The 17,158-nt window shown below is 32.7% G+C and overlaps 1 protein-coding gene across 2 annotated transcripts; it reads right to left on the reverse strand.

The window, feature by feature from the left end:
- Positions 1 to 1,233: 1,233 nt before the first annotated feature.
- Positions 1,234 to 16,255, reverse strand: LOC142229545 (uncharacterized). 2 transcript variants are annotated; one of them, XM_075300111.1, is made up of 7 exons: positions 15,823 to 16,255; positions 10,926 to 11,055; positions 10,716 to 10,857; positions 4,760 to 4,958; positions 4,537 to 4,702; positions 1,848 to 1,958; positions 1,234 to 1,786 (listed from the first exon to the last, which is right to left on the reverse strand). In XM_075300111.1, exons 1-6 carry the CDS (start codon positions 15,946 to 15,948, stop codon positions 1,849 to 1,851), a joined length of 873 nt encoding a protein of 290 aa, XP_075156226.1. In that variant the 5' UTR covers positions 15,949 to 16,255; the 3' UTR covers positions 1,234 to 1,786; position 1,848. The 2 variants fall into 2 exon arrangements, with proteins under 2 accessions (XP_075156226.1, XP_075156225.1); XM_075300110.1 differs by having other exon boundaries at positions 1,234 to 1,958; positions 15,823 to 16,254.
- Between the last annotated feature and the right edge of the window lie 903 nt (positions 16,256 to 17,158).

Consider the following 17,158-nt stretch of genomic DNA (forward strand, 5'->3'; position numbering starts at 1 on the left):
GCTGAAGATGACAGCCCAGTGGATGACTTCGAATTTCGCTGCATGGTGGCTTGATATACCACCACAATTGAAAATCGTAGTAAGTACTTATTACGCTAAATTTAATTAATCCAATATGTGAAAACACCGTTCACATCCGTTCGGTTCGACGGTTGAAGCATAATCATTTATTTGCAGGTATAGTATTATATCTTTTATGTTTATAACGTTCATGTTTATTATTTTAGTGAAGAAGAGAATTCATTTTTTACATTTTTGTAAATAAAAATATAGTATATCAAACTATTTTAACTATTTTTTTTATTTTATAGAATGTGGAACCGAAAGTTTTTCGTTTCACTATATTAAATATGGCACGCAAATATATTTAAAAAAAAACTTAAAATAATTGTGAAAGTTTATGAAAATATGAATATATACGAAGAATTCTACATTAACTTTCTTTCGCAACAAGTTCGTAATATATACGAAACTTTCTTCAAATTTAGCAATTAGTACGAAGAAGTTTTTAAGAATTTATGAATATTTTACGAAACATTCTGTGATAAAACATCTTCTTAAAAATACAAAATATTGTCGTTGAAATTATGAAGTAGTTTCTTTACATCCAGAAAAAAGTGTCTTCGAAATATAATTTCATCAATATAGTTTACCCATTTTATTTGCATGAATTTAATTTTAAAGTAGTGAGTAAATTTTTGGGTTTTTTTTGGAAGGAACGAAAATCAATAACAAAATTCTATGAGTCTGCCAATATGTAAGTAATGCATGATTTAAATAAAACACCAGGAGAATAACAACACCATTCATGTGTCTACATTTTGGAATCTTTTATTGCCAGGTAATAACATTCAGTGACGCTATCCTTTGAGGAAAAATTATATTATATTTGTAGGGATCGAAGGAGGACAAAATCGTTAAGGCAACATCTTTATTAAAATTGGAATGCGGAAGTACTTATTTTATATAGTTGAGAAAAGGTAATATTACTTGGAAATTTATTAGACATAGTGTATTAATAAACTAATATTTGAAGGTCAGCAGATGCTAGTATGATTCTTAATGTATCAACCTGAGAATAAATTCGTTGAACTTAAGAAACCCAAATAGAATTCAACTCGAACTAGACTTCTCAATTCCTAACTATATAAAAGTGAATGTAAAATATAACCTCAAATCAATCAATGTTCAAAGTATAATTAAAAACAAAAAATAAATAATAGAGTATAGCCGTTTTATGAAATAATTTTTTATTTAAAAATGATGTGTTCGTCAATGCTTTTTACGAAATACCTATTAATATATTTTGATGTGTGTGTGTTTGTTTGTGTGTACTACAATCATATCATGGAAGACAAAGTTTAGTTTTTACAAATTTTTACTTATTTTAAATATTAAACTTAAACAAACTGAATTTCTATACAAATACATTAATATGTTCTACATAACAGATTCGTTCGTTGATAGATTCCATAACAAAGTCATGTACATACATATCTAGTATATGTGTCTCTTTTTTTTTTGTTTAATCACTGCACAAGTCTTTCGAATTAATTATTAATTATTCTTATGATTATGGTTGCATTTAATTTCAAATAAACAAAATATATATGTGTATATGTATATTATAATAAATAATTTTCATGTGTTTCACTAGAATTTTCGTCTGTCGTTCTACCTGAATTTGACAGATCTCTCTATAAATCGACATAAACATGGATTGTGTCGAAACTCGTTACTTTAATTTTGAGTACAGTCTGGTGGACATCAAAAATTTTTTATGAACCTATGGGAAGAAGACGTATTGATTTGTGATATTTAAAGTTCATTTTCCGCTTTGTTTTCACCTTAGTAATTGTATGGACCATATTGTGACCCATGATAATATGGACCGGCAAACATTTGAGGTTGTGGGTAATTGGCGTAAGGTGGGTATGGAGCCTGTTTTTGGGAATATACTGAAAAACAAAAACAAATAAAATTGTTATATAAATAAAGTGTCGTAAAAGTGACTTCTGTGCCAATTTACATATGCTAAATCGTCTTTTGTTGTAAAGGGTGATACGGTCAAAATTTGGTCAAGGGAAAACGCGTGTAAATCGGTGAAATCGTTTATTTAAAAAATCAAATTAAATTTCTTTTTCAAGTTCAATTAGTATAAAATTCAGGAAAAATATTCAGTTAGGCTTTCGCTTTTCCAAATCCGAATTTCCGGGCCTGACGCTTGACACCTGCCATCAGATTTTGTACAGCCACCTTGTCCACCTTCTTCGCCGCAGAAAGCCAGTTTGCCTTGAACTGCTGCTCGTCCTTAGCAGTTTTTTTGGTCTTCTTTAGGTTCCACTTGACAATAGCCCAGTATTTCTCAATTGGGCGGAGCTCTGGCGTGTTGGGAGGGTTCTTGTCCTTGGGAACCACCTGCACGTTGTTGGCGGCGTACCACTCCATGGCCTTTTTACCGTAATGGCAAGATGCCAAATCCGGCCAAAACAGTACGGAACAACCGTGTTTCTTCAGGAAAGGCAGCAGACGTTTATTCAAACACTCTTTCACGTAAATTTCTTGGTTGACAGTCCCGGAAGCTATGAAAATGCTGCTTTTCAAGCCACAGGTACAGATGGCTTGCCAAACCAGATATTTCTTTGCGAACTTTGACAGTTTTATGTGCTTGAAAATATCTGCTACCTTTCCCCTTCCTGTCCCGGAAGCTGCTTGTAGTCGGCTTTGACGTAGGTTTCGTCGTCCATTACCACGCAGTCAAATCAAAATAGGAGCAACATTCTACACACACACACCTTCAAAATGAGGGGTGTTCAGGTTTTTTAAATGCAAAATTGAAAGAAATACGTCAAGTTTATATTGACCAAATTTTGACCGTATCACCCTTTGTAATTGGACCAATTAATTTTTTAATCGATGTCCATGATTGACAAATTTATTGGATCAATAAATTACGTGTTTGAAGATATCTATATTAGACCACTTTAAGCCAGTTGCCTCAGATTGTTTAGATACGCGGACTATAAAAAAATCGAACAATCTATAGGAATAACAATAACGAAGAGTAGTAGTATAAAAATGACTACGAATCATATAACAACCATAAATATGACAACCAGGATCTTTGTGTAAGCCGTTATTTGGCTCGGAATCAATACCAAAATCCTTAAGTGAATGTCAAAATCTTTGGTTCTAAGTAAACTTTTTTGAGTGTATATGAAAATATATTGCTGTATGGCTCAAAAGATATCAGAGTAATAGAAGAAAATGTGGGCCACCGGATTTGCTGGAATCATGGTTGCCACTCGTGTCACAAATAATCTACCAAGAAGAAGAAAATTTTACCACAAATCAACCAAATTTCAAAAAAAAAAACAATATTTAAAGTTCTGATCAAATTTTTGCGGATAATTTTTTTTTCGAATAAATGAATGATCTCTCCTATTAGCGACATTTTTTTGTTTTGGGTGTATAAATACCCCTTGCATTGTAAATGAGTCGAATTTTAAATGTTTTAACGATTTGCTTGCACGGGACTACATCTACAAAAAGCGAGAATTTACTCACAATTGATCGTATGAAATAACACGAAAATTAAAAATTTCAAAGCAATTGACTTTTGTCAAAATTTTATTTCTATAGAAAATTTTGTCACAATTTTATTTCTATAGAAAATTTTGTCAAAATTTTATTTCTATAGAAAATTTTGTCAAAATTTTATTTCTATAGAAAATTTTGTCAAAATTTTTTTTTTCTATAGAAAATTTTGTCAAAATTGTATTTCCATTGGAAATTTTGCCAATCTTTTATTTCTATAGCAAGTTGAAGTACCTCTTATTTGATGAGGAATATTTTGCAAAATCTACCAAAACATCAAGAATTCTACCAAGCTACCAAACAGTAAAAAATCTACCATTTTTGGTAGATTTTGGCAACCGTGAGTGGAATGCAAGCAGACGGCCATATGTTACACTGTCGTGAGGCCAACGATTTTTTGTCCTTACAATACGAATGCGAGTTTTGGAATCAATACCAAAATCATCAGTGTAAAAGTAAAATATTTGGAACCGGGAAGGCTTTTTTCAGTGTATGTTGAAAAAGATAGAATTCACATCATCTGGTAATCCTATGATAATAAAAAATAGCCGGAACTTAGAGAACGCAAGAGCAATACACCCGCCTTTGGCAGAAATAGGTTCTTGGCACACTTGAAAATCTGAAGAAGTTGAAAATCAGAGAACTATTGGAAAAAGTATGAAATCGATGTCCCTTTTCAACCTAACCTAATCCAGTAGTAGAAATCGAAATAATGACAAATCATCAAACAAGAAATTTGAAACATTGCTCAATTTCTGAAGGGAAGAAAAAAGGTTACTTAAATATCTACCAGGACTTTGCGGTTGTAGTTTTTCCACTGTCGTTAAGTTCATAGTTAACCGATTCGAATTCTCTGAGTCAAGTCAATCGTCCAGAGATTGTTGAAATACAAATGAAATAAAACTCTCATTGAAATCGATTAAATATCGAATAACTTACCTGGCATAAGATATTGTAAATTAAGTTGTTCTTCCTTCTCACGTTCGCTTCTCAAGCATACAGCAGCTCCTGATAGTAATATGGCTGCTAATAGACACGAACCAACGCCGGCCCATGCAACAATATAGGACCAATCATAGGTAATTTTTGTATTGTCTCGTAATACCTGTGAATAATAGAAAATATTAATTTCAATATTCCAGGATATTGATTTTTTATTTACCGTATTCCACTGCTGGTAGTAATCTTCACCTACGACTTTCTCCTTTTCAAAGAATTCAACAGTATGCCAAAGACCCATAGCACCGGCAGCAAGTAAACATGTTGCAAGCAATAGTATCGAAGTAGCGGTAATCGCACCCGATGATCTTTTCCAACATCCAGAAAGACCGGTCCAAAATGCGCAGAAGGTTGTAATAAAGCTAAAGAAGAGACCAAAATCAATTAGATTTTTAATTGAACCAATTAAAACAAGTATTCTACATTACAATTTTAAATGCCAGCTAAATGGACATGAAGATTAAGGAATTAATATTATTATGCTATTGAAAAGAAAATGCCAGACATCCATCTTACAAGCCTGACTATACATATGTCTCAGTGTCGGCTAATCCATATATGGTATATACGGCCGTAAGTTCGGCCAGGCCGAATCTTATGTACCCTCCACCATGGATTGCATAGGAACTTGTACTAAAGACTGTCACCCACAATCGAATTACTTGGGTTGCGGTAACACTTCTTAACACCGTCTTCTCAATTGTAAGTTAGTCCATACGGGGTATATATTAAACAAACAAAAAAGTCGATTAAATACGTATATAATTCAGCTTGACAAAATTTTGTATAGAAATAAAATTTTAACAAAATTTTCTATAGAAATAAAATTTTGACAAAATTTACCTATAGTAATAAAATTTGGCAAAATTTTCTATAGAAATAAAATTTTGGTAGATTATTTTTGGGGATCGGTTATATATAACTATAGACCAATTTTGGTATGGTTGTTAGTCGCCATATACTAACGCAATGCACCAAATTTCACCACATACCTAATTCCAACCGGATTGGATGAATTTTGCTCCTCCTAGAGCTCCGGAGGCAAAATCTGGGGATCGGTTTAAATGGGGGTTATATATAATTAAGACCATATACTAACACCACGTACCAAATTTCAACAGTATCGGGTGAATTTTGCTCTTCCAAGGGGCTCAGGACGTCAAATGGGGGATCGGTTTATATGGGGGCTACATATAATTATGGACCGATATGGACCAATTCTTGCATGGTTGTTAGAGACCATATACTAACACCATGTACCAAATTTCATCCGGATCGGATGAATTTTGCTCATCCATGAGGCTCCGGAGGTCAAATCTGGGGATCGGTTTATATGGGGGCTATATGTAATTATGGACCGATGCGGACCAATTTTGGCATGGTTGTTAGAGACCATATACTAACATCATGTACCAAATCTGAGCGTCGGTTTATATGGGGGCTATACGTAAAAGTGGTCCGATATGGCCCATTTGCAATACCATTCGACCAACATCAATAACAACTACCCAGCAAAAAAAATTGGAAGTTGTTCCACAAACATTTCTTTTAAAGCCCATCCCAGAATCCCCCATCGAGTTTTTTCAACTTCCGATGCAGTCCTTTTGGACAAGTACACAAACATTTCTTCTAAAGCGCATCGTGGGATCCCCCAATAATTTTTTCCACTTCCGATGCAGTCCTTTTGGACAAGTGCACAAACATTTCTTCTAAAGCGCATCTTGGGATTCCCCAATGATTTTTTTCTACTTCCGATGCAGTCCTTGTGGACAAGTATTAGGTTAGATTAGGTGGCAGCCCGATGTATCAGGCTCACTTAGACCATTCAGTCCATTGTGATACCACATTGGTGAACTTCTCTCTTATCACTGAGTGCTGCCCGATTCCATGTTAAGCTCAATGACAAGGGACCTCCTTTTTATAGCCGAGTCCGAACTACGTTTCACATTGCAGTGAAACCACTTAGAGAAGCTTTGAAACCCTCAGAAATGTCACCAGCAATACTGAGGTGGGACAATCCACCGCTGAACAACTTTTTGGTGTTCGGTCGAAGCAGGAATCGAACTCACGACCTTGTGTATGCAAGGCGGGCATGCTAACCATTGCACCACGGTGGCTCCATAGTATTAGAAACAAAGCAATCAGGCTATTTTAAGTGCAAATTTTGTACAATTAAATTTTACAAAAAAAAAAAATAGAAAACTAATAAAAAAAACTAAAAACTAAAAGTAAAAAAATAATAATAAAAAAAATAAATTTCATCCCCGCTAGGATTTGAACCTTTGCCGTTTGACTTTTTCGCTTCCATGGAAGTTCTTTTGAGAAGGTTTTGCAAATTACGAGAATTTTTATTTATTTATTTATTTTTGATTTTTAATGGAAAAAATATATTTATACGAAAATATATGCCGAAAATAAAAAATAAAAACGATGCATGACATAAAAAAATTACTTTTTAGAAAAATATTTGATAAAATAAATTGCCACTGGTGAGATTTGAACCTGCGTTTCCTATTTTTTCGTTCATACTAATAAAGAACATCTCGAGAAGCAATTATAATGTTATTCCTTGGTGTCGTATTACGATCATATCACAAACATTTGAATTGAACTTTCGACGCTTTATGTTCAATGGCGTTTGTGGCTGAGTGTGCTAAGGCGTTCTGTTATGGTGCCAGCAAACCCAGGTTCAACCCCTGGTCGGAGCGAACAAGTTTTTCAAATTGTAAAAATTAGATTATAGGAAAATAATTGTGTAATAAAACAACATATGGATGAAAAAAAGTGAAATTGGTTGAAAAAAAATTGTTCTCTTCGCTATTTAAATTTCTTCATTCAAATTAACTTCCAGGGCACAACTTCTAAAGCAATGCAAAGGATCCAAAAAGGGAGTACTTCCGTCCTATGACAAGCCCATGTAAAATTCATTGGAGATGATCCAAGTTTGCACTACTTCCGGATTACAGATTGGGGATCCAAATTACTTTTTTGGAAGCTCTTTTTTGCTGGGTACTTGTGGCAAGTTTCAAGTCGATAGCTTGTTTCGTTCGCAAGTTAGCGTGATTTTAACAGACGGACGGACATGCTTAGATCGACTCAAAATTTCACCACGACCCTGGATATATATACTTTATGGGGTCTTAGAGCAATATTTCGATGTGTTACAAACGGAATGACAAAGTTAATATACCCCCCTAAGGTGTAGGGCATAAAAATTAACGGAAAGTGTCGAAGAAATCAATATTTTTTTATTTAAGAATAGTTTTAATTTCCAATTAATTCTGTGATCTATGCTATCATTTTCTTCTTTGAAACAAATAAAAAATTAATTGAATCAATTCATTTCGTGATTGAATCAGACATATTTATCTGTGTAGGTTAACTTGCACCCAGAAAAAGGGGCTCTAATGCCAACTGAACTTTATATTAGTTCATGAAGATTAGTTGATTTTAGTTAAATTTTGCACAATATGAGTAAATGTTCCTTATTTGAATAATTTTTTGCTAACTTTAATAACGTGAACTAAAAATAAGAAAAAAAGTTGTATACAAATATAGTGCACAATTTTACTACAAAATAAAATAGTTCACATTTTCCTAAAATGGCAGAAGTATGCTTAAATTTAGTTCATAAATCTCTCAAATGAGTAAATTTTACTAAAATTGTACCTGTCTTTAACAATTTTTAAATCCAATTTTTTCTTTCAACATTTGAAATTTTCTTAAACACCAGAAAAAATTAATTATTTAAAAAAAAGTTCTTAAGTTTGACAAAAAGTATTAACTTATTTATAATATGTTGCAATTAGAAAACTATTTTGGTTAAAATTTTCTAAAATTAACCTACATTTTCTTCCACGGTGGGTTCACTTTTTTGGGTGTGGTTTTAATAATTCACAAGCGATTCGTAAATATTAAAGAAATCGTCCTTAAAAACGTTTAATTTGCCATTTGTTTCTTAAATTTAAAAGTGAATTGTGTCTTAAATCTCTAGAGTTGCTCCTCTTCTTTGGCTCGGAATCAATACCACACTGAAAAAAATATTGTCGTGAAGTCAAAGATTTCATGTCTTTAAAATACGAATACAAATTTTGCTTAGCATAGATGACGCATTTCTATAAAATAAAGTTATTTTTCTTGTCCAAAAGTCGATAAACTTTTCAATGAAGTCGTATTGTCCTTATAATTAAGTGATTTGACTTAAAAAGTGGTATCTTAACATGAAAGAAAAAGTTTATAGGCTAATGTCAACTTGACTTTAATAATTCAGAAAAATTCTTTAAATTTAATGAAATTGTCTTTGAATTTATTGTCTTTTTGCATCTTGACTACAAAGCAAAAAATCGTTCAAATATAGGACATGTTTTTCAAAACTTTATTTTAAAGAAGTTTTTTACTTCAAACATAGCATAATTTCTACTGGAAGTCGAGTCCTAATTTGGAAAATAAAGTTGCCGTTAACTCGTTTTTAAAGGACTTTGATAGCATATGAAGAAAACAAGCTGAGAAAGCGAAAAAATAAAATTTGCTTCCTAGAAGCAAGTACAGAAAACCTAAATTTAAAAGAGAGTTGTGTCTTAAAAGTATCCTTACTTGTATTCTCCGCTTATTTGGATCGGAATCAATACCAAATTTTTTAAAGTAAAGACAAAATCTTTGGAACCGAGTATGCTTTTTTTTCAGTGCAGAATGGTTGCAGTAATGACAAGCATGAACTAAACCCATTGAACTTCCAAAATTCCAAAAAAGAAAGACTGGAAAGAGCCAAGGAGTTGCTTCGATACCGAACTTGGTTTCTGAGAAGTCATTCCAAATTGAGCAGTTGGTGAACAAGCAAAATGATCTGGTTTAATTTCCAAAGAGGTCAGGTGCAAATATATACCTTCGATTGGCCACCAGAACTTAAGCGCCACCTATGGTAATGGTGTGGACCGCTCTCCGCTAGTCGAATGTCGAATATTATCGGGAAAATGTCCTAAAGACAGTATTGATTTCAACAGAACTTAGCATGCTTAAAACAAGAATGGCTTAACAAGGAAGTTTCTTGTTTCAATGGCCACAAAAATCCTCGGATCTCAATCCGGCTTTTGCGCCTGGGACATTTTGGAGAGTAAGGTTGCCACTAAAAAATACCAATGTGTAGATCCAATTTCGTGCATTGGCTTAGCAGACGTTTGAAGGTCATAATTCGTGCCAAAGGTAGCAAATTGAAACAAATCTTAACTCATTGTAAAATTTGATGTTATTTCCGACTTTTTTGCTTTTGGACGATAAAATACAAAAAAAAAAAAACAATTTAAAAAACATAGTGCTGTACTGTGCTACGTTGCATATCAGCAACCCTATAAACAATAAATGTTCGCTGACTTACTTTCGTTCGCTAATATAACGAAAATTACGTTAATATAACGCAACCAATCGTTGTACTAACGAATTTGTATATTGGTTGATTATCGACGATCAACGAATTAATACTAAAGATTACCCAACCTAAATTTTAGTAATGGAAATTTACAAAATATTAAGAACAAATTTCTTTAAACTAAACTAGTGTCATTTGTTTGTACGTGAATAGCTTTATGAATATACCGCGAAAAGAGAATGAAAAGTCGATAAATAGAATCTGTATCTTAATTTTAATTTTATTGATCCTGGATTTAAAGCAACATAGCTCGCAAAAAAGTCTTTATTTTAAAGAAGCCGCATCTTTGGCTCGGAATCAATACCAAAATCCTTAAAGGAAGGTAAAAAACTTTGGATCCAAGCAAAGTTTTTTTTTTGAGTGAAGGAACCCTCTGCACTCGAAGGCCATACTCTGATTTACTCTCCCACCGGCCAGAAAAATAATGGCCAACATTTTTGAGAGAAATGTAAACATATAGCAGGGCTGAAATATATCGAATTTTTGGTAAAGGAGAAAGTGTTCTTTCCAATTGTCTTTGCCAATGTGAAATAATTGGAATCAGCAGTTGAGCTTGTGAAAATCCGAAACAGATGTCTACATTACATGTACAGGAGGAATATTGGTTGGATTAATTTTTTACAACACATAGTCTTTGAGTAAAACTATAAAGTTAATACTAATCTTAAATAAATGAATACATTCAAAATTAGCTTACCTTAGAATGAACATTGCAATACATGAACGTGCCAAATGCAGTCTTGATGTTACATCTTCACTGGATATTTTATCTTCCTCCATTTGTGGAAAATAGTCAATGTTAGAACAATGTGTCTCAATTGGTGATAAATAGGTTGGAACTGGAATATCAAAAAAAAAATTAAATACACACTCCTCTAAATGTATCTCTAAAAAGTATGTCACATACCTGCACTGGTTGGAGGTTTCTCCTTGGGATAGCATATTCTAAAAAGACCTCGGGTTCGTGTGTAATAATAATATTTGTTATTCATATTCGCCAATATGGTTTCCGAATCTGAATGTTTTGCAGCGAATGCCTGAAAAAGAAGGAAATTATTAATACTTATTCAAAAGAAATCGAATATTGTAATCAAAATCAATTGTGATTATAGATATATAGTCCGTCCAAGGTCCGTTGCGAATTCGGGAATATTGAGTCCAAAAACTTATTTACAATTTTTCTACATTATACCACGGGAGCCACCGTGGTGCAATGGTTAGCATGCCCGCCTTGCATACACAAGGTCGTGGGTTCGATTCCTGCTTCGACCGAACATCAAAAAGTTTTTCAGCGGTGGATTATCCCACCTCAGTAATGCTGGTGACATTTCTGAGGGTTTCAAAGTTTATCTAAGTGGTTTCACTGCAATGTGGAACGCCGTTCGGACTCGGCTATAAAAAGGAGGTCCCTTGTCATTGAGCTTAACATGGAATCGGGCAGCACTCAATGATAAGAGAGAAGTTCACCAATGTGTTATCACAATGGACTGAATAGTCTAAGTGAGCCTGATACATCGGGCTGCCACTTAACCTACATTATACCATCGTATAACTTATATATGGTGCTAAGAAATGTTTTGAAAAAATGTGATGAATTACATCTAAATGTTATTAGAATAACTATTGGTTTAAAAATTGTTTAAAATTGTGTTCATCAGTCATGGACCCAATCAAATCCGGCTAGGACCTAATCTAGAGTTTATCTCCCAAGATAATTATTTCTAACGACAATTGTCCACTTTTGAGAGGTGTCCGGTTGTCAACATTATCGAATAACAAGCCATTACATGTTTTTATTCAACTTTAATGTTTACTACTGCAAAATAATGATGTATTGGCAAAAACAACACTCGGAAACATGAAAAAAGGAAATATTTGCCGACAGGCCTATTGTATTTGTCGTCGAGGACAAAATGTTTCACTTAACGCCTATCGCTATGGTTATATTTTTGCACCCTGAGACTCCTCAAAATTTTAATATTCTGGATAGTCGGTAAATTGTGTCATCAGCCCTACTGTTTTTCACGGTCGTGTAAAACTGAAGCTAAAATTATTCTATTTTAGTAACATTTGTAATTTTATTTTAATTTAAGTCCATATTTTTTTTTTCAAAAATTTCTCCAGCCTTATTAAATTTCCTGTATCTCAAGTATGTCTTAAACATCCCAGCAAAAAAATTTGGAAGTTCTTCCAAAAGCACAACTTTAAAAGCACTTCCGGAAGATGCACTCCCAATGATGTTTTTTATTTTAATCCCCCGGGAAGTTCTTTTAATTCAATTTTTTATAACTTGGTTTTTTCATACATTTAATGGATAATTTTATTTTTTTTTCTTCAAATAGGGTAAAAACAGAGTAAGAATTCATAAAATGGTACAAATCATTTAAATTTTATCGAAAAAAATGCTAAATCCAATCTGAAAAAATTGTGAATTTTTGAAAATATTTGAGTTCAAATGTTTCCGACAAGCGTTAGAATCCATTAAAAATTATAAAAATTATTTATTTGGCAAAATATCACATAATTTTTTAATTTACATCTAAAACATTGAATTCGAATCACACGTAAAGAAGTGATGCAAATTCAGTGCAACGGCTGTTGAAATGGAGGACTTCCGTCCTATGACAAGCTCATGTTAAATTCATCGCTTCTGTGTCAATTTTGCACCACTTCCGGATCCAAAAAGAACATTTTCATTACTTTTGTGGCGACGCTTTTTTTGCTGGGATTTTATAAACTAAACGTGAGTACAGAAATCAAAGACCATACAAAGAAGTTCAAAGTCAACTAAGAAAGTAAGAATAAAATGCGACATGCTTAATATGGTCATGATTTGGCGCCAATAATTTATGGAAATAACAACATTCCAACTGCTTTCAAAGATTTTTTGCATATATGGGTATGTGTAGGAATATATATTTATATACTATCCAATTTATCATTCAAATGCATCCAAATATTGGTTTACTTCCATAAAGTACATATTTATACGTTATTCTTCTTCATAGAGGAGTTATGTGTTAAACTAGTCTTGTCTGTCCGATTATCTATCAAAATTGCAATATCTTTCAAGAGGAACGAAGTTTTGTTTTGACTCAAAAAATTTTCTTTAACCCGTCATCCTTCGTCAAAATGACGACGCTAAATTTTAATTTGGACGTAAAGTGTTTTTTGGTCGCTTGGAAAATGATAAATTTAAGTTATATTAAGTCAACCAATATATAAATCTTTCTTTATTATTAATAAAAATTGAACTGATTGAAATTGTTGTTATCATTTTTGATCATGGTGCAATTTATAGAGCCTTGAAATAGGCCGTAGTCAAAATGACGAATGATGACTTTAGTACAAAAAAAAAAATAAGGATGACTTTCCTGGGTTAAAGCAAATTTAATATATAAGAGACACACTTTGAATGAAGGATTTTGATAATACATTAGGATAATCGACGAAAAAGCGAATAAATTAAAATTTTTGTCCTAGTATAAGGTACGCTAAGCTTATATCTAAAAGTGAATTGAGTCTCAAATGAATCCTTAAGTCTCCGCTTCTTTGGCTCGGAATCAATACCAAGGTGTAAAGGTAAAATCATTGGAACATAGTAAGTTTTTTTCAGTATATAAGTGCGTTCAATTAATGAGCAGAAAATTATATCCCCTGACTCCACTGCCGATTGCATTTACTCATACCGACTAAGTAGATTTTTATAAGGGAATATTAATAATAACTCTAATATTACATTAATAAAATTATTAAAGGTTAAAGTGGCAGCCCGATTTGATTCAGACTCACTTAGACTATTCAGTCCATTGTGATAAACAATAATGAATAACATCATTAATTCACTCCCAGCAAAAAAATTTGGAAGTTCTTCCAAAGGCACAACGTTAAAAGCACTTCCATAAGATGCACTCCCAATGATGTTCTTTATTTTAACTACCCAAGATGTTCTTTTAATTAATTTTTTTACAACTTGGTTTTTTCATACTTTTAATGGGTAATTTTAACTTTTTTTGTTTCAAATAGGTTAAAAACAGAGTAAAAATTCATAAAATGTTTAATTTAAATTTAAAGTTTGTCGAAAAAAATGCTAAATCCAATCTGAAAATATTGTGAATTTTTGACAATATTTGAGGTCAAACGTTTCCGACAAGCGTTAGAATATATTAAAAATTATAAAAAACTATAAAAATTATTTATTTGACAAAATATCACAGCATTGTTTAATTTACATCCAAAACATTAAATTCGGATCACACCTAAAGAAGTGATGAAAGTTCAGTTCAACGGCTGTTGAAATGGAGGACTTCCGTCCTATGACAAGCCCATGTTAAATTCATCGCTTCTGCGTCAATTTTGCACCACTTCCGGATCCAAAAAGAACATTTTCGTTACCTTTTAGGCGACGCTTTTTTGCTGGGCTGTTAAAGGTCAAATTTTTTTTTTGCTGGGCTGTTAAAGGTCAAATTGGTTAAATATCGTTTTTAATACCTTACATTAGAATTACTGATTAGGCAATATGCCTTCGGTTCAATTACTAAGCCGCCACCGCCGAGGATGCAAATTTAGATTTAATAGCAGTCGACAAAAATTTGGCCATCTTTATTCTCCGCTTATGACATCAATTGTTATGCTATTGATATTTAATCCATAATCAATAATGAAGGGTACAATTATTCGGTTCGACCTCACTTTCGGCCATATTTACTTAGTTTATTAGTGCAATTTTGCAAATTGGTAATTTTTGTAGGTGTTGCCAAACAAAACACCCCCAAACTTAATGGTCATGCGATCAATTATGTTTTCCATGTTATAATGCTATATTGCGAGGTCATGTCTCGAATCAAAATTACCATTTCAAGGGTGCCAAACGGCCCAAGTATTTTTGGATGCCCATTCGTAGACGATCGAGCATGTTGTATTTATTAAAATATGAAATTTCTCTAGCCTTTGCAAACAGTTTACAAAATAACCCAAAATGAGAAAGTCTATTTCCGAAAGTGAAAACAGGAAAGAGTTTAGTAGAGATGCACCATACACAAATATTTCACAACTTATACATTCATATTTCTTTGTTATGATTTCTCCGTAGAGCTAACATAAACTCTCAATATATATGGATTAGCAGCTTTACAAATATTTGAGATAATAATGAGATGTTTGAAGAAAGAAAAACTAATGCAAATATTTTAGCACAATTGCAATTGAGTCTTGGTAGGCAATTTTCCGAGCGTCTATTTTCCATCTATGAAAATCTACTCTATTTGTAAAGTCCCTTTCGGTGTTCGATCAAAGAGAGCAACTAAGAGATGGTAAAATGAGAGTGCGTGTGTGTATTGCTCCAAGATAGTTTTTATTCTCTTGAGCACACATACGTACATGTCTAATATCCAGTATTGATTTGGATTTTTTCTTTCTTTGTGTACAAGTCAAGTCGCATTCCATCCCAACTCACACGTACTCACAAAGCCTTTAAATATAGCCACCATAACCATATAATAATGGCCATTTGGTTCGCATATATACAAGTTTTGTACGTTTGTACTTTATGAAAATGTTAAATCTTTGTACGTACATGCATGCATATGTCATAATGTATGTGCTAGGTATGTTCAATAACCAATCATTAGATTAATTTAGATATTAACTCAAAATGTTGTAGAAAGTTTTCTACATATTTTTGATTGATACTAACGAGATTTTTTGTATATTTTCTTTTTTGCATGTTCTCTGATTACTATGTCGGTCGTATTTTCTTTCGGGGATTTTCGTAGGATCATTCTAGTTTATTAGTGGATACACACCTGTATGTTGCTTCTTTTCACCTCATAGTGTAACCAGTTATCTGTAGAAAATGCAATGCAAAGCAAAGCTGTAGCTATGATGGCGGATATTGTAGCTATAGAAAGCGTAACAGCCGAACAGGGCATTTTTATGATCGATTTCTTTTACTTCGTGCCTTTGATTTATATATTTTTGTGATTTATATTGCACCTTTTCGATTTGTTTTGTAACTTTTGTTTTTAAATTTGTCAACGTTTATTTTTTGTTAATAATAGTATACGAATGAGTGTTTCATCTTTAAAGAACTAAAATGAAATTCCAAAATGATTAGGCAGTTGTGTTTGTTCATGAAACCAGTTTTAATATCTTTTTGGTATGTACGTTTTCACAATCTTCAAGAAAAACGCAACGATTCGAATCTTTGTTTCACTCCTATGGCGATGATTTTACTACTAACCGTCTAGAGACCAGGTAAATAGAAACCAAGGCGGAGATCTTTGTAAGACATGTCTACTACTTGAGAGAAACCTGTATTGCTTAATATGAGAGAGCGAGCACAGTGAAACTCATCGTTATGAATATATCTTACTGCATACTTCTACCTGTTGGCGTTGTGCTCTTACTCAACCTCCATTGGATTGTGTGTATTCATATACCTGGCCCTTAGGGAAACACAAATTTTGGAATAATGAAAATGTAATAAGGGCTGCCAGGTGTTTCTATGAAATATCATCGGATTGAAAAATTCCTAATATTAAAAACAGTAACGAAAATGTAGTTGTATCATTACTTCCAGCAAACGCCCACTTCTTTTATCAGCTGTGGAATCGCTGGTATTTCAATGATTTTTTGCTCTAAGAGCAACAGCATTGTGCTAAAAAGTCGGGAGCAGCTTACTAATTTCAGGCATTTTATTTCTCGATCCAAACTAATGATGGTTTCATGTATGTTCTTAATTTTGAATTTCAACTATGCTGAACGAAGTAGCGTCTAGGAATACAAAAGTCAAAAATCGATTTGTCGAAAAATCGACGAAAAGTCCAAAAGTCGACATTGTATGAAAAGGTAACAAGATGTAAATGTAATCTGAGGAGTATATATAGAGATAAGATTTATTAAAAAAATTTTAAATCAAAAATTGTATACCCTGTTTATACAAATGAAAATTATGAAATAAAGATACTACTACTACAATTATTTGTCCAGGAAAAGGATCCTGGGAATTCCCGAGATTTTATAATATTTTCATTCCTTTTTTCGGAAATTAAATTTAGAAATTTCCCGTTTTTTCACAATATTTTACTGGAAAAAATAGCTAACGTTTGCAATTACACAATTACAATATATTCAGTGAAA

Source organism: Haematobia irritans, chromosome 3 (genome assembly GCF_050003625.1).
Source record: "Haematobia irritans isolate KBUSLIRL chromosome 3, ASM5000362v1, whole genome shotgun sequence".
Lineage (NCBI taxonomy): Eukaryota > Metazoa > Arthropoda > Insecta > Diptera > Muscidae > Haematobia > Haematobia irritans.

What these genes read in the sequence shown, in the direction of transcription:
- LOC142229545 (XM_075300111.1), bottom strand. Translation starts at nt 15,948, where the DNA reads ATGCCCTGTTCGGCTGTTACGCTTTCTATAGCTACAATATCCGCCATC. An exon ending in TGAAAAGAAGCAACATACAG is followed by an intron (nt 11,056 to 15,822) that starts GTGTGTATCCAC and finishes CTTCTTTTTCAG; the next exon opens with GCATTCGCTGCAAAACATTC. An exon ending in ATTGCAATGTTCATTCTAAG is followed by an intron (nt 4,959 to 10,715) that starts GTAAGCTAATTT and finishes TCTCTTCTTTAG; the next exon opens with CTTTATTACAACCTTCTGCG.